The sequence below is a fragment of the Cnephaeus nilssonii genome (genome assembly GCF_951640355.1).
Source record: "Cnephaeus nilssonii genome assembly, chromosome: 20".
NCBI lineage: Eukaryota > Metazoa > Chordata > Mammalia > Chiroptera > Vespertilionidae > Cnephaeus > Cnephaeus nilssonii.
In genome coordinates, this window is record NC_137091.1 from 48,867,893 (window position 1) to 48,885,413 (window position 17,521).

At 55.7% G+C, this 17,521-nt stretch overlaps 1 protein-coding gene across 9 annotated transcripts in view; it reads right to left on the reverse strand.

Annotated features, from left to right (window-relative positions):
- Positions 1-676: 676 nt before the first annotated feature.
- LOC307115918 (leukocyte immunoglobulin-like receptor subfamily B member 1) overlaps positions 677-17,521 on the reverse strand; it is a 94,807-nt gene continuing 77,962 nt past the window's right edge. For 5 of the 9 annotated variants that reach the window (XM_079799471.1, XM_079799473.1, XM_079799470.1 and 2 more), the window contains 10 exons: positions 9,750-10,046; positions 9,196-9,498; positions 7,394-7,681; positions 6,738-7,043; positions 6,273-6,554; positions 5,671-5,970; positions 3,749-3,865; positions 3,208-3,260; positions 2,249-2,413; positions 677-2,165 (listed from right to left, as the gene is read on the reverse strand). In XM_079799471.1, coding sequence (XP_079655597.1) covers positions 2,022-2,165; positions 2,249-2,413; positions 3,208-3,260; positions 3,749-3,865; positions 5,671-5,970; positions 6,273-6,554; positions 6,738-7,043; positions 7,394-7,681; positions 9,196-9,498; positions 9,750-10,046 — 2,255 coding nt within the window. In that variant the 3' untranslated portion in view covers positions 677-2,021. Of the gene's footprint in view, positions 2,166-2,248; positions 2,414-3,207; positions 3,261-3,748; positions 3,866-5,670; positions 5,971-6,272; positions 6,555-6,737; positions 7,044-7,393; positions 7,682-9,195; positions 9,499-9,749; positions 10,047-10,260; positions 10,564-10,709; positions 10,998-11,166; positions 11,203-11,320; positions 11,488-11,680; positions 11,814-17,521 lie in introns of those variants that run through there. The other 4 variants (XM_079799475.1, XM_079799467.1, XM_079799468.1 and 1 more) reach the window with 4 other exon arrangements.

The window sequence follows — 17,521 nt, forward strand, 5'->3', positions numbered from 1 at the left end:
GATCTCCCTTTGGATGTGCCGCTTGTGAGGCTAGCGGGGTCCTGCTCTGATGTCTGAGGCTGGCCACTGGGGGGCTGGTTCTGGGCTTCTTGGGAGGGACTCTGGTGCAGGCCAAGGTCAGCCACTGCCTGTGAGACAGGGCGGCCCTTTTCCTGTGCCTGCCCCTCCCGCCAGTCTCCAGGTGGTTGTTCAGGGTGATGGCTCCTTCATTTAGTTGTAATTCCAGGTTGGTCCTGGGAGAGGTGATTGTAGTAGCTTCCACATACCCCGCCTCCACCCAGAAATCTGCATCTGCAGTTACCATGGGAGCTGTCAGGAGGCCCCATGGAGGGGCTGCAGGAGGAGGACCATAGCAGCGTGGTCGGCCACACACCCGGTCAGCCTCAGCCTTGTAGGGGTTCCGCGGCTCCCGGGGGCCTGCAGGTCGGTCAGTGAGGCTAGAGGCGGGGTGGGGGAGGGGGAGAGCTGCTGTGGGGCCGCCCTGGCAGCTGCTGCCCATCACTCACTTAAAGCGTTCTCTCACTTCTGTTTTGTTCTAAGTTCACACATTGATTATTGAGAACTCTTTTTTTTTAAATTACTTTATTGATTAAGGTATCACATATTTGTCATCAACCCCCCCCCCCCCCCACCAATGATTATTGAGAACTCTTGCTTTGATTCCAAAATGTAGGCATATTGCTTCTAGAACCAGTGACTCCCAGAGGGTGCCAGGAGCGGCCGGTCCACACCTGGTCTCCAGGCTGCGGCGGTCAGGAGGCCGCACCCTGCAGCTCCGGCCCCAAGCCAGGCGTGGGCTTCTGTTTGATGTATGTGCAATGACCAGGGTTTTGGCTGTGCTGTCGGGGGGTGAGGAAGACATTGTTCTGCTTCCCCTTGGTCTAAAACTGGAAGTCTGAAACGCAATTGGTTTTTAGATATTAATGATGTATCCAGTGACATTGGATACATTCTTTTCAAATTAGAATAATAGATCTTTATACTATTTTAGATTTTGTGTGTGTGTGTTTGTGTGTATGCATATGTGTGTCCATGTATATGTCCGTGTGTGTTTGTGTGTGTATGTTGGTGTGTATGTCAATGTGTGCCCATGTATATGTCTGTGTATGTTTGTGTATATGTCCGTGTGTGCATTTGTATGTCCATGTATATTTGTATGTGTATTTCATACATGCATGTGTATATATATGCGTATTTCATACATACATAAGTGTTCAGAATCATTTAGCAGAGAAACTTTCTGAACTCTAAAGTCACTTTGCAGGAAAGTTTAAAAAATATTTTTATTGATTTCAGAGAGGAAGGGAGAGGGAGAGAGAGACACAGACATCAATGATGACAATCACCACTGGAGATCGTGCCCGTAACCCAGGCCTGTGCCCTTGACTGGAATCGAACCTGAGACCCTTCAGTCCGCAGCCCAATGCTCTATCCACTGAGACACACCAGCTAGGGCTGCAGGAAAGTTTTTAATTACAGCTTCAATGTATTTAACATACATGACAGTTCTGAGTTTCATATTTCACCCACATGAGTGAAATCATACGGTTCTTGTCCTTTTCTGTGTGACTTTCCTCACTTAGCGGGATGCTCTCCAGATCCACCCATCTTGTGGCAAATGGCAGTATTCCATGTTTTATGGCTGAGGAATATTCTGTTTGTATAGTTACCACATCCTTATCCCATTATCAGTTCGAGGACACATAGGTTGTTCCTATGTTCCATTTCATAGGTTTGATGAATGATATTTACATTGTCATTCACGTAAAGCATCCTCTCTCTTCTGTTTGTTCTAAATGCACACATTGATTATTGAGAAGTCTTGCTTTGATTCCAAAATGTAGGCATATTGCTTATAGAACTGGGTGACTCCCAGAGGGTCCCAGGAGCTGCCGGGGGAGCATGTCTGGTCTCCAGACTAGCTGGGGTCACTAGCTGAATGTCCATGGGGGAAGTACCCATGCCTTCTGGGGTCCCTGCAGGTCCCCTCCCTGGAGTGTGGGGTCTGGGTCCTTCCTGGGCTAGTGGAAGGCTAGAGCTGCGTACAAGCTGGGCTCTTCTGGGGGCTCCTCTGATGGGGAGGATGGGGGTGCACCTGTCTGCCGTCTAAGGGCCAAGAGGTTCAGCTGGGCGTAGGTCACATCCTGGGAGTCGTCAGGTGCAGCCTGGAGCAGGGAGGGGGGAGAGAGAGGGATGACACTTGGTTGGGGTTGGGGAAACCTGGAGGTGTGCAGAGAATGGGACTCACCGGACAGTCCGTCTGTCTGTCCTCTTCTGCTTGTCTGCCCTTCGTGTCCAGCAGTTCCCCTGACAGGGAGGAAGGAGAGGCGGCCTTTCCCTGCCTGGGTCCTGGTCTTGAACAATTCACCTGGGCATACATTGCTCCCTGGGGGCCGTCATCCTGCCCGTTCTGCTGGAGACAGTGAGACAGAACAGCGTCTCCTCGATTCCACAGTAGAAATCCTCCTGTCAATCATCCTCAGGTTGCCAGAGAGCTGGCTTACACTTTAAATAGACCAGGTCCCTCTCCTGATGGAATCTGCAGGGCCTTCCCGAGCCTCGGGGCCTCTGGATGCTTCTGTGGTTCTGACTCTCATCCTAACGCGCTCTCTCTTGCTCACTGGGCTCCAGCCTCATGGCCCCTCCCCCTGAAGAAGCAGGCCCTGCCTCAGGACCTCTGCTCCCGCTCTTTCCCTGTCCCCCACCGTGCACTCTATCCCCTCCTCTTGCTTCATGTTCCTTCACAGCACTTTGCTCTCTGGGACACTGGCTGCTTGTTTGCACATTGTCTTTCTCGCCCACAGGGGAGCTCGAGGCGTGTGGAGACAGTGTGGCTCAGGGCTGTGCCGTGGCCCCTAAACGGAGCCGGTAAACAGTGATCCCCCCCGTCACATCTGCTGGGTGAATGAATGAAGGGGATTCTGGGGACCTGTGGGTGAGTCATTCATTCCTGCCTCCTCCTGAGACCTGGGGCTGCACACGGTCAGACAGAGGACGAGGGACTAGCAAAGGGGACTACATAGGAGGGGCCATGAGGTCACAAGGAATCCAGGAGGAGTGAGTCACAGCAGGACGTCCTGGGGGCCCAGAGGGGAGGTCAGTGTGAACACTGCTGAGAAGCAGGTGAGGTGGGACAGGGAAGGGTCCATTGGATTAAACTGGGCAACAGAAGGTCCTTGGTGGCCTGGACAGGAGCAGAGGTCTCACCTGAGGGTCCAGCTCCACACTCTCCCCAGGCTGTGGGTCCTTCACAGAAGCATCTGCTGGGGCAGAACAGGGGGGTGTCTCCTGGAAGGTCCCCGAGATCTCAGGGCTTCAGACCCCGCCTGCTCCCAGATGGGCCACTAACCCAGGGTGAGGTGAGGCACCAGGTCACCCAGTGTGGGTCTCAGTCCTTCTCACCCTGACCCCCAGCCTCCCAGCCTAACCCTCCCCATCGCCTCCTGAAGTCCCTGTGCCCCCTCCCCCAGGGCAGCTGTCTCTTCCTCTCACAGAGGGGCTCCTGCTGGGCGTCAGCAACTGGGTTGCAGCTGGGGGAGGAGACAGGAGAGTTAGGGGAGAGGAGTGGCCAAGGTCAGTGAAAGCCTGGGGTCCTTGGGGCAGGCTTTCCATGGAGCCAAACCGGCTAGGGCTCCACATTTCCTGATTTGCCTTCTGGAGAAATCCACTCAGCTGACCTCCAGCTGTTTGGTTTCCCTGTGGCAGGTGCTCTGAGCCCCCCTCCTGTGACCAGGTCACCCCTACTCACCCGATGTGCTGCCTCTGCTCTGACACCGGAATCGGAGGAAGAGGAAGAGAAGGAGGCAGAGCAGCAGGACGAGGGCCACTGAGACCCCGATCAGGATGATCAGGTTCCAGTCGAGATCTTGAACACAAGTGATGTCATGAATGAGCCAATGACGTAACAAATGAGCCCCTACTGTGTGTGAGGCCCATGCTGGGGTCTGTCATTCATCTCTTCTGACTTCACCACAGTCATGGGACAGGGATTGCTGACCCCACTACCCATTTCACTGAGGCTCAGAGAGGTTAATCACGTGCCCCATGTCACCCAGCCTGGGCGGGGCAGGCTGGGACTGGAACCCGGGACTGGGGGATCCCTGTGTGTTGTTGTTACTATTATTATTGTTTTAATCCTCACCCAAGGATATTTTTTCCATTGATCTTTAGAGAGAGAGTGGAAGTCAGGGAGGAGGGGGGTAAAGAGAGAGAGAGAGAGAGAGAGAGAAAGAGACAGAGAGAGAAACATTGATGTGAGGGAGACAAATTGACTGGTTGCCTTCTGCATGTGCCCTGACCAGGGTGGGGGATCAAATCGGCAACTAAGGTTTGTGGCCCTAACCAGGGACCAAACCTGCAATGCTTTAGTCCGAGGGCTGACGCTCTAACAGGCGGAGCAAAACTGGTCAGGGCATTATCACTATTGTTGTTGTTGTTGTTGTTATTATTATTATTCATGCTGTCCCTGTACCTGCAGGTAGACCCACCCCTCTCCATCCCAGCCGAGATCCCTGTCCCACTCTGCAGCCTGACCGCCCCCTCTTCCCCACCCCCCAGTGGGGCCTGTGCTTGTGGGGCGCCTCCAGGAAGGGCAGGAGGGAGGCCTGAATCTTTCCTGAGCTCTAACCGGGGCCGGGCTTCGTGCTGAGGGCCTTCCCTTTGGGGGAGTTGGGGCCTGACCCACAGCCCATGGACCCGGACTCCAAGGAACAGACGTGTCCAAGGTCCCACAGGCAGGCGGGAGCAGATCTGGGACTTGAACCAGGGCTGAGGCTTCTCCTCCTGACTCCACGGCTGCTCCTTGGAAGGCTGTGGAGGAGGCTCAGACACCACCTGAGTCCTCAACACGTGCGCGCGCGCACACACACACACACACACACACAGGCACACGTGCACACACACACAGGTGCGCACACCTATGCATGGAGGCACACATGTAAACATATGCACACACACACACAATGCACACACATGCACACACGCATGCAAACACACACATGCATGAACACACACATGCACACACAGACATGGGCACACAAAGTATTCAGTCTTTGAAGAACTCGGTCCCAGTGAGGAGGAGGAACTCTCCTCAGCCCATTACCCAGGAAGTGGCTGAGCCAAGACCAACACCCACCACCTCCCCCCAGACCCTCACTTAGTCCTCTGAGGGCCTGACCTCCCTTTGGGGGACCCATCCTCAGAGGCTGCTAAAGCAGGATGGGAGGAGAGGGGTGGGGCTGCTCCTCCCCTGGTGGTCCCCCAGCATCTTCATCCCCCCAGTCCCTCTGGGAGACAGGCCGAGCCCCAGCAGGGGTCCTGCTCTCTCTGGGGATCCGGCCTCTGCTGGTCACACTCCTGTCTTGGTCTCAGGCTGAGGCCACAGGACTGGGGACTGGAGGGTGGGGATGGGCGCCTCTGGCCTTTCTCCTCTGCTCAGCCCCATCCTCGCCAGCCTCCCTCTGCCCACGGGAGCATGTCTGGGCCTCAGGGAGGAGGAGGAGGAGGCAGAGATGGGAGCGGCTCTGGCTCTTTCCATCCCTCCGGGAGGTGAGAGTCCCCTCTAGGTGACCCTCCACCTGGTACTCCCTCAGCCCATTGCAGCCCACGGTCCCCTGGGGACAGGACCCTGAACTGACCTGGGGACACAGGGGCGGGGCTGGGGCTCCTCACCTGAGACCAGCAGCTCCAGGGGGTCACTGGGCTGTGACAGCAGGTAGGGGGAGGAGCTGTTGGAGCCATAGCACCTGTAGGTCCCCTGGTGGCCTGAGCTCACAGGACTGAGGGTGAAGGTGGCCTGAGAGGGTGCAGACGTGTTCTGCAGACGAAGGTGCTGGGGAGGGTCCAGTGACCCCTCCCTGTGCAGGTGGAAGGTGTCCAACCAGATCTCAGACCCACACTGCAGGGTTACGGTCGCTCCCCTGGCCACTGAGGGTCCCGGCTGGGCTGAGAGGGAGGGTTTCCTGTACATTCCTGGGGAGAGGAAGGTTGTGGTGTGTAGAGAGCCACCCCTCCCTCACGCCCTTGACCCTGAGCAGAGGGACCTTGGCCTTCTCCAGAGACTCTGTCTTTGCCCCCTCCTAGCTCCTCTCAGTCCCCCTGGATGGGTGTCCTTTATCTCCATGCCCTCACCCCCTTTCTCCCTCCCTCCCCTAGGCCTCTGCCCAGCTCAGCCTCTGCTCCAGGCCCCTCTCCTGGACCCCATCAGCCCCAGGTGACCCTGGGCCCAGAGCCCTGAGCAGACCCTCAGCACAGGGGCAGGGCTGGCTCCTCACCTGCCACCAGGATGTCCAGGGGGGCGCTGGGGGCCGACCACGCAGAGGAGAGGTGGTGTCCACTGTAGCATCTGTACCGGCCCCCGTGGGTGCGGTTCACGTGGCCCAGGGGGAAGTGGGGGCTGCGCTGCCCATCGAGGCGCTGGGGGTGTGTGAGCCCCTCGTCCTTGGTCAGCGCGAATCTGTCAAAGCCGGCCTCCGCGTGGCACTGGAGGGTCAGGCTGTGTCCAGGCAGCACCAGCGCGCCTGGCTGGGCCGAGAGGGTGGGCTCCCTGTGCACACCTGGGAGGAGGGGACAGTGGCACCAGGGGACACCCCACATCGCCCACTGGGCTGCAGGGAGAGGTCTCACATGTCCCGCCCTGAGCCTCCCGCCTGTGGGTCTGTCCCCAAGAGGCCAGTGTCACTGACCCCATGAGCCCACCCTCTCGGCCCAGCCAGGTATGCACGGGGTCTGTCTCTCACCGGTGACCTCGATGTGCAGAGGGGCACTGGGCTGTGACCACACGTTGGGGTAGGAAATAGAAGAACCATAGCATCTGTAGGTGCCCCCATGGGAGGTGTTCATGGGGCCCAGAGGGAAGATGGCCCGCCGCCTCCCAGCTTGCATCCTCGGTTCTGCTTCCATGTGTCGGGGCGGGTCAGCCCCTCCCTCCTTCAGCAGATGGAAAGGGCCCGATGTGACCCGTGAGCTACAGGAGAGGGACACGTTCCCTCCTGAGGCCACCACAGGGCTTGGCTGGGCTGAGAGGGAGGGTGCAGGGTATACTCCTGAGGGAGGAGACAGGGTCTGTGTTAAAGGGACCGTCACCCTCATGCCCCAGGTGTGTTCTGTGAGGGGTGGGATCCCCTGAGGCCACACTTTATTCCAGGCGTCCTCAAACTACGGCCCGCGGGCCACATGCAGGGGTTTTTGCCGTTTTGTTTTTTTACTTCAAAATAAGATATGTGCAGTGTGCATAGGAATTTGTTCATAGTTTTTTTTAAACTATAGTCCGGCCCTCCAACGGTCTGAGGGACAGTGAACTGGCCCTGTTTAAAAAGTTTGAGGACCCCTGCTTTATTCCCTCTGCCTGTGACCTGGAGCCCACAGTGGGGAGGGGACCCAGTGTCTCCCTTACCTGTCACCACCAGGAGCAGGGGGTCACTCCGCTCTGAGAGTATGTCCTCAGTGGTGTGATATGCACACTGGTACAGCCCTGCGTGGGTTTGGGTCGTGGCTCCAATGAGGAAACCGGCCTTGTTGCTGGAGTCCTGTGGGATCCTCATTTGCCAGGGCTCAGAGCCCCTCTCTTTATACAGAAGGTAGGCACTAGCCTGCAGAGACCCCTGACACCAGATAGTCACGGGGCTCCCCTTGGTGACGATGGGGCCTGGGTCAGCCCAGATGGAGGGTTTGGGGACGTCTCCTGGAAAGGAATCAGACATGAAATGTCAGGAGAGTCCTTCTACCCTTGTGACATGAATGAGCCAGTGATGCCATTAATGAGCACCTACTGTGTGGGAGGCACGTGCTGGGGTCTGTCACTCGTCTCTTCTCACCTCACAGCAGTCATGCACCAGGGATTGCTGACCCCACCACCCACTTCCCTGAGGCTCAGAGAGGTTAACCACGTGCCCCAGGTCACCCAGCCTGGGCGGGGCAGGACTGGGACTGGAACCTGGGACTGTGGGTTCCCTGCGCTGTCCTCACGCTGCCCCCCAGGGGGACACCAGCTTCATGCTCTGGGCTCCTCCTTGCAGGGGCCTGTCCACATCTCATCTGGAGCTGAGGGTCCTTCCTCATTACCCGCCCCCAGCACAGCAGAGACAGGAGGGGCAGGGTGAGGGGTGGACTCTGAGTCTCTCCCGGGTCCATCCCACCCTACAGGCCCTGATGTCTCCTTGGGAAGGTTGGGCTGGGCTGGGGGCTCTGCCTTCCTGAGCTCTGTGAGCCCTTATGTCACCTCATCTCCCAGCAGCCTGTGAGCAGGATGGGACCAGGGATGAGCAGACAGGAACCCGACACTCAGAGGAGAGAGGGGACCACCCAGCCCCACGGCAGGAGCAGCAGAGCCTGGAGCTGACCCAGGGCTGATCCACCCTGTTCCCTCCTCTGAGCTGAGCCTGAGCTGAGGGGGAGGAGTGGGTGCCCGGAGCCTTGTCCTGCCTGCCCCTCCCTGTACAGTGTCACCGTCACTGAGACAGAGGGGACAGGCCCCATAACATCACGTCCTGGGGGCTTCCCTGTGAGGCCCTCTCCCAGGAGGTCAGGGCCAGAACCAACAAAAAATGTAAGATTTGGGCCATAGTTCACTTTTTTAACAGGAGCAGACAGGGAAGCCCAGGCAGGGGAAAGGCGTGTCTAAGTGAAAGTCTTCAGAGGCTCCTGAACTCCCACATGGCTCAGCCCCTGTCCCCATGGAGGCACCCACCACCTCCCCACAGAGACCCCCCACTTGCCCCATGTGGGCCTGACCCCCTGGGTGGGGGAGACTGAGCCCCAGAGCCCTGGAGCCTGTGGTTCCCTGAAATCTGTCCCCAGCTCCTAGCAGCCTTAGGACACAGCTTGCCCTTAGTGCATGGGCGGCATTAGGTCCTCAGACTCAGAATGCCCGGGGTGCTCTGTCTCCCTCTGAGCAAAGAGGACTTGTGGGAGGGAGGCTGGGTCCCAGGGGTCCTGGGAAAGATAGGAAGAGGGTGAGACTCTGGGCTGACCCTGGAGCCTCCCTCACACGGAGTCCTCACTAAGTCCCTCCCACTGCCCATCTGGAACCTTCTGGAGCAGGTAAGGAAGAGGAGTGGAGAGGGGGCAGGAGGGTATCTTAGGTGCTGATCTCCGCTGGGTGACCATCCCTAGAGCCCCTCCCTCCCTTTCAGGCCATGATTGTTCTGGGCACAGGACCCTGAGCTGATAGCTAGCAGACAGGGTCAGGGTCTTCACCTGAGACCAGGAGCTCCAGGGGCTCACTGGGGTGTGACAGCAGGAAGGGGGAGGAGCTGTGTGAGCTGTAGCACCTGTAGGTGCCCCCGTGGGCTGAGGTCACAGGACTCATGGAGAACTCAGCCTGGTACTGCCCAGCTGGGTACTTTGATTTCAGACGCAGTGGGGGATCGGATACCCCCTCCTTGGACAAAAGGAAAGTGTCCCTCAGACGACTTGACTGACACAGCAGGGTCACGTTCACTCCTGAGGCCACCCTGGGGCCTGGCTGCACCGAGAGGGAGGGTCTGTCAGGCAGCCATCCTAGAGAGAGAGAGAGGGAGGGTGAGGGCTGCCTGCTCACCTTGTTCTGCCCTGAGAGTCACCAGGCCTCTCTCTGAGGACCCTCTTCTCTTTCTGTCTGTTTCTCTGAGTCTTCCCCTCCCCCCCCCCCATCTCTCTCTGTCTCCCTGTCTCCCTGGGGCCTGCACTTTGATCCTGGCTTCACCACCTGAGACCCCTCAGCAGGGCCTGCGCAGAGTCTGGGTCCCTAACTGAACCCCCTGGCTCCTCACCTGCCACCAGGATGTCCAGGGGGTCACTGGGGGCCGACCACTCAGAGGAGAGGTTGTATCCACCGTAGCATCTGTACCGGCCCCCGTGGGAGCTGCTCACAGTGTCCAGGGGGAAGTGGGCCTGAGAGAGCCCAGCCTGGGGCTGCAGGACAAGGCTCTGGGGGAGGTCCCGTTCCCCCTCCTTGTGCAGAGCGAATCTGTCATAGCCGACATCAGAGCGACACTGGAGGGTCAGGCTCTGTCCAGAGGCCACGATGGGGCCCTGCTGGCTCAGGAGGGAGGGCTTCCCAGACTCACCTGGGGAGACCAGACGTGAATTACAGGGGCTGCTCCTCCCATAAACCCCTTCTCCTGGCCTGCTCCCCAGGCCTCACCGTCTCTCTCTGTGTCTCTGGACCAGGAACCTCTGTTTTCTCACACCGCACCCTCTCACATGAGCTCCCCTCACAAAAAAGACCCCAATAACCTGGCTCGTACCTCAATCCATGGACAGGGCAACAATGGGACTCACCCGGGACCAGGAGCTCCAGGATGTCAGTGGGGTGTGAGCACACCTGAGGGATGGCCCTGTAGCAGCCATAGCATCTGAACATCCACCTGTGACTGGGGATCACTGGGCCCACAGGGAACAGGGCCTGGAACTGCTCACTGGGCTGTGGCTGTAAGTCTACGGTCCAGGAGAGCCGGTGATCTCCTTCCTTAGTCAGAAGGAACCTGTCAAATCCCTGCCCTGATCCACACTGGAGGGTCACGTTCCCTCCTGAGGTCACCACAGGGCTGGGCAGGGCTGAGAGGCTGGGTTTGCTGTAGGCTCCTAGGAGAGGAGGAGGCAGCGTGTTTAATGGGACTCATACCTCCCTCACATCCCCCAGGGCTGGGCTGTGAGAGGGAGACACCCTGAGAGCAGACCCCCTTCCTGAGGGCAGAGCCTGAGGCTGGGACCCCTGAGTGTCCTCTCACCTGTGGTCGCCACCAGCTCCAGGGGGTCACTGGGCTCTGACCAGCCAGTGGGGCTGTGATAGTAACAGTGATATGTCCCTGCATCATGCTCTGTCATGTGTGGGATGGGGAACTTGGCCTTGTCTCCAGGCTTCAGTGGCTTCTGTGTTTTCAATGGTGCTGTGCTTCCCTCTTTATCCAGACGGTACTCCTCAGCCCCTGGGGTCCCCTGACAGGAGACGGTCACAAAGCTCCCCCAGGGGATCACAGGGCCTGTCTCAGCCCAGAGGGTGGGTTTGGGGAGGGTCCCTGGAAGGAATCGGAGGCTGGGTCACAGGACATTCCCACCCTTGGTTCCCAGCTCTTGGTCCCAGATGCCCCCATCTGTCAGACAGATCTGCACCCATTCCCCAGCTGCCTGTGGGGTGGCCCCTTGTCCCAGGCAGGAGTGGGACCTGGGAAACCTGGGGAGACTCACCTGCCTGCACTGGGGTCCTGAGGCCCACACTCAGCCCTGGAAGAGAGTCCCTGTGAGAGGTTTGCCCTGAACCCTGAGCAGCACCCTCCTCCCCAGGAGCCCCCTGAGTCCTGGGTCCTGACAGACCAGGGCTCCCCTCCCCCTCCCATCTCACCGAGGCAGAGCAGGGCCCTGAGGGTGGGGGTCATAGCGTCTTCTCCCTGTGGCCTCAGCTGAGCAGATGGAGGAGTCCACGGTGCTAGTGGGATGGACACAGAGACGCATGGGTGGTGGTCACTTGGAGGTCAGCCTTGCCTGTCATGGGTTGGTCACGTCAGCAGCCTGCAGGCGAGGACACAGCCTCTCTAGCAGCCTGGCTCTCATTTTCATGGTGAAGCAGGAAACAGACCCAGAGCCTCCTGAGACGCCCCTTGCAGGTGAGGTGACCCAGGGCACGTCCTTCCCTGTCAGAGCCTCCCCCCACGGGGTCTCCTTCCTCTCAGCCCGTCCATCAGCCCCTCCCTGGGGTCCTCACCATGGACAGTGCCACCCGGGCCCTGGAGACGCTTCAGGAAGACGTGGTCCCTGTGGCTGCAGAGCTCAGATCAGCAGGGACAGGCTCACCCTCTCCCTGTGCAGCTCAGGGCGCTGTCCCTGTGACAGTGAGCACAGAGGGGAATGCAGGGAAATAAGGGAAGGAAGCAGGTCCCTTCTGTGGCCCCTGAATCTGGGTTTTCTTTCTCTCACATGTTTCTTCATGAACTTCCCTTTTTCTCAGCCACGGCCTCCAGCCCCTCCTTCCTGGGAACACGCCTCAGGGTCATCTTCCCCTCAGGGCCCCTTGTTCCTCAGGCAGCGCTGTCCCCCTGGGGCCATGGCTGGTCCTAGACATTGGGAAGCTGTCATTTGGGCTAGAACTTTGATTTGTTGATAAACTCCCTTTATTTAAATACTTGTGTCCCACCTGCTTCCTGTGTGAACTGATCAGTAATGTCTCAATCAGGTGTTTTCTTCCATTTTTTTTAATAAGATAACACCCACTGTAATTTACTTACTCTTCAATGAGTTTAACTCCTGGAGGGTCACAGCGCTACAGGGATTCAGGGCCCAATGGTCTCAGCAGGACGGTTGCTCTGGAATTTGGCAGGAACCGTCCACTGTCCCCATGAGCACAAGTTCCGTCTCCCCAGGTGACTGGGTTTGTGGGGTTTGCCTCCAGGAGTCACTGTGCTGCTCTTTGCTTTGTACACGGAGCCCATCTCTTCCCCAGACAGAGTTCAGTTTCATCTCCCGCACCCACCCCTTCAGCTTTAAGGACAGCTGTGAGCTCCCTCTGATTCCTGAGACACCCGCTGGTCCGAACCACAGTTTCCACACATATTTGTGCTCATAGCAGTCCTGCTCCCAGCGGGCCCCACGTCCAGCAGCGGGAGTGTCACTCATTTTTCTTCTTCCTTTTTCCCCAGCAAGTTTGAAAAAATATATATCTTTATTGATTTCGGAGAGGAAGAGAGAGGGAGAGAGAAGCATCAATGACGAGAGAGAATGTCTTACCCGTTGCCTCCTGCACACCCCACAAGGGAGATCAAGACCGCACCCTGGGTATATGCCCTGATGGAGTATCGAACCCCGATCTAATGGTTCATAGAACGATGCACAACCACTGAGCCATGCCAGCTGGGCTGATTCTCATTTAAATTGTCCTCCATTGCCCATTAGGGGTGTGACCTTCACCCTCAATGTAAAATCATTTGAATCTCAGTTTCCTCTCATGCAGCACGTTGTCAAGAACCCAACGCCTTAGAGTGCTTGTGGGGTCGGTGCCGTGGGGACCTGGAGGGAGCCATCCTGGTTTATTTCCATACCGGACAAGCCCTGTGAGGTGAGCCATGAGCGGTGTTGCTCAGAGCTCCGCAGGAATTGGATGGTTGCTGTACCCACGTACAAATCCCATCTGCTCCTGATGCTGAGAAGGCCATGCACACTGTTTCTGAAACATGTGGCCATCCTCAGTGCCCAAAAGGGAAGTGGAAGTTCCCCAGATGGAGAGGGAAGCAGAAGAGACAACCACTGTGAGAGTTGAGTGGCTACTGGTCCTGGGTGCAGCCAGAAGTCATCAGCGTGGAGGTTCCCGCCTCTGTGTGGACCAGAGAGGGACCCAGGGTGGCCACACACAGGGAGGGGATCTGGACTCAAGGGGAAAGTAGGTACAGGGTTGCCCCCTCCACATGCCTTGGATATGGGCACTGGGGTCTCTCTGCCCACGACCCAGGCCATGGTCAGCACTGAGCCACGTCCCTTCTGTGTGTGATTGAAACTGATTCAATCCATTTCAGTTGGGCATGGGCTTCTGCCCATGTGTGAGTGTGAGGCTCACCTTTGGGGTGGGCCCTGCTGGGCACATCACAGTCAGATGCTAACTTAGGGAGAGAGGACACCGTGGGGCAGGGCAGATGCCACTCTTCACTTCTTTGTATCCTGAACATCAGGACAGCCCTGGGAGGGACTCTCAGTGGAGAAGCAGGCATGTGGGAGGGGAGGGTCCAATAGGATTGGACTTGAAAAAAATCACCCAGGGGGTGAGAGGAGGGAATGGCTTGCCTCCCATGCACCCTCCATTCCTCTCTGCCCGTTGCGCCCCTGTCTGCCTGTCCTTCCTTCCCCTCCCCTGCAGGATGGGGGCACCATGGCTGTGCCAGCCCAGCTCTCCCTGACACAGCTATTAAGTGGGACCCTTTCATGTGGAAAATGCTACAGACAGGGTGGTACGGACATCCCTGAGTGTATTGGCTGCTGATACTGATGCTTTCCTGAACAGATCAGGCTCCCAGATCTGACACTGGGACAGGTGTGGGCTTTAGCTGACCCAGAAGGCAAAGGTGTCCTGAGCAAAGGGCAATTGTTCATTGCTCTGTGCCTTGTGCATGCACCCAGAATGCATTGCAGGTGTCTCTGAGGAACTTGAACGCGGCTGTTCCTCCAGCAACACTTCACCACACCCATAGTGCCTTGCTGGACAGCGGGACCTCTGCAACGGGGTCCCATGGGCTGTAAAATCTGAAGACAAGGACAGACATGGTGCCATTTTGTATCGTTTTAAGCCCCGAACGTGGATTTCTGTCTGTGATAAAGGGAAACCAGCATCACTCACCTCGAAGCTGCCTGTGGCTGCCCATGGAAGCGTCTGTGAGCTGACTGGTGTGGGCCATGGGGCGAAGCTCACAGAGATGAGTCTGCAGGTGCCATGTGCTTGGTGAAGGGCACATTGGAGAAAGCCCCTGTGCCCATGTCCTGGCCTCCAGCCTTGTGCCACCTGCTAAGAGGAAAGCGTGGGTTGGATCCTCTGCAGAAAAGCTAAAGAGGATGGCATCTTCCTGGACACTGATAAGGACATGGATGAGTTTGTGTCTGGATTGGAAGTTTGTGATCTCTTCCTGGAGACACGGTTAGCTTCTATCTGACTAGCCTACCTTTGGGTGTTATGTGACCCTGTGGGAAGCTTTCAAAGGATATGTTTTCCTTGGCTTTTCACACAGTAAATCAGATGTTAATAAAGGTCATTGATCCTCCTCTTATTTTTACTCCTGACGTGCTGCCACCACCAGACAGGGCCGGTTTACCAAAGAGCATCATAGGACCCAGTCCTGCTCTCATATTTCTCTGCTATTAAGGAGCTAGATGCCCTTAATAATGACACCATTGACCTAAAGAGGGACAAGAACAATGTGCAAGAGGACCTTAAGGAGAAAGAAGGTACTCTATTTCTAAAAGTTCTCATCCGAGGACATGGTTAGGGAGAAAGAGGGAGAGAGGGAGTCAGAGAAACATGGATGTGAAAGAGAAGCATTGATCAGTTGCCTTCTGCATGTACCTTGACTAGGGTTTGAACCCACAACCCAGGTTTGTGTCCTGACCTGGAATTGAACCAGCAACCTTTCAATGCACAGGATAATGCTCAAACAACTGAGCCATTCCAGCTGGGAGAAAGATATACTCTTCAACAGAGAATGGCATGGGCCAGGGTCTTCAGGATGAACTTCAAAGGGCAAATGCTAATCTGCTAAAACTATAGGCCCAGAAAAAGCAAGGACAGGGTCTCCTGAATGGGCTGGATGATCAGGAAGTCTAGCTGCATGAGCGACTCAGGGAAGTCAGCAGGAAATGCACTGAGGAGGCCCAGCTGGTCACATCCCTGGAGTTGAAGGAACTAGTCAAGAGTCGCAGATCTGCACTTCTGAGGAAGAGCTGGCCAAGCTGGGGAAGAGTGGAGTGGCCTACAGTAAGGAACAGCAGGATTGGGGGAGAGTGTGGAGTCAGGAAGGACCATCTGGGACCTCCTCAGGGGCACCTGCATGGTTCATAGCAGGAAATCACTTGAATGCAAAAGGATGAAAAGGAAAGGGATAGAAAGGAAAGAACTGGAAACCCATAGTAATCAATGAAATTGGTACAGTCACTGATCATCAGAGAGACACAAAATAAAAAACAGGGAGGTCTCATCTCACCTGTCAGAATGGCTATCACCAACAAATCAACGAATGACACTTGTTGGTGAGGATGTGGAGAAAAGGGAACCCCGGTCCACTGCTGGTGGGAATGCAGACTGGTGAAGCCATTACATAAAACAGTGTGGAGTTTCCTCAAATAATTGAAAATGGAACTGCCTTTGGCCTAGTGATTCCACACCCAGAATATATCCTAAGAACCCTAAAACAGCAATTAGAAAGAACATACACACTCCTATGTTCATAGAAGCCCAATCCAATATAGCTAAGATCTGGAAACAGCCCAAGGGACCATCAGTAGATGAGTGGGTAAAAAACCTGGTACATTTCCCCCATGGAATACTATGTAGCTGTAGAAAAGAAGGATTTCTTACCCTTTGAGACAGCATTTAGGGACCTGGAGACTATTATGCTAAGTGAAATAAGCCAGTTAGAGAAAGGGAACTATGACATGATCCCACTTGTATGTGGATTCTAAGGAACAATGTAAACTGAAGCATAAAACAGATCCAGAGACATAGAAGCACAGAACAGACTGTGGAATCTCCCAGGGAAGTAGGAGGTGACTGGGTTGTTGAGGAGAAATTAATCGGGTGATTTATATGCATATACACACAGCTCAGGAACACAGACATTAGTGTGGGGAGTGGTGGCTCATGAGAATGGACTGGCGATACAGTTGCCAAGAAAAAGTTTGTCCTGAATTCAACAGTGAGGCAGACCCATCTGTGGTGAGTGGCTACAGCGTTTGGACAGGTTCAAGCCTGGGACTAACGAGAGGGCAAAGCCACGTGCCAGTCCCAGCACAATTATAGCCAAAGGCTATAGTTGTAAGCTTGACCTTATGGTCTAAACCTGTGGGCCCACGTGGCTGAGTGATATGGGCTGCAGGAGGTGCAGCAAGTAAACAAAGCTTGATCAGGTGCATGTAATTGAGTAGATTCCAAACTCACGAGAACACTGTAAACATCTTTTTTTTTTTTTATTGAGGTATTATATGTGTACATATCTTACCATTACCCCCCCACTGTAAACATCTTGACCACGCCTTTACTTTGTCTCCTGGAATTTGGCTATAAAATAAAGACTTGGCTTGCAGGCCTTGGGGCTTTCTCTCCATTAGGGAGAGCAGCATCCCACCTAGCCCCAGCTTTATTCTCTTGTCTCTTTTCTCCACCCTTTATGGCCCCCTCTCAGGTTCACCCATGGCTGAGCTGGCTCCGCACACCCATCAACTGTAGCATCAAGGTCACTGGCAGATCCAGGTGCGGATACAGATTAGGATTTTTTCCAGTTTGATTTTTGTCTTGGCCGTGATCCTTTCAAGGCCTATCTTTATGGGGAAATTGGTCTATTTAAAGGTGGACCTTTCAAAGGTTCATATCCACCTACATCGGACAACTTTCTCAAGTAATCTCCTGACCCTGTGGCCACGTCTGGTGCAGAGCCTTTCATGCAGCCGGCATCAGCAGTGACCCTTGGGTAGAAACACTGAGGCACCGTGATCCTATCGCTCCAGGTGGAAGGTTGTTGTTGCAGCCAGTGATTGGCACACAGACCCGGTTACCATATTAACAATGGTGGGAACTATTCCAATGGTGGGAAATGCATGTGTGACCTCCAAACTGATTGATGTAAATGTATGAAACAAACAAATGTGAATCAATTTAAAACGGGTCTGGAAAATTTTTAAAAAGCAACTTAAGCCGTAACCGGTTTGGCTCAGTGGATACAGCGTCGGCCTGCGGACGCAAGGGTCCCAGATTTGATTCTGGTCAAGGGCATGTACCTTGGTTGTGGGCACATCCCCAGTGGGAGGTGTGCAGGAGGCAGCTGATCGATGTTTCTCTCTCATCGATGTTTCTGGCTCT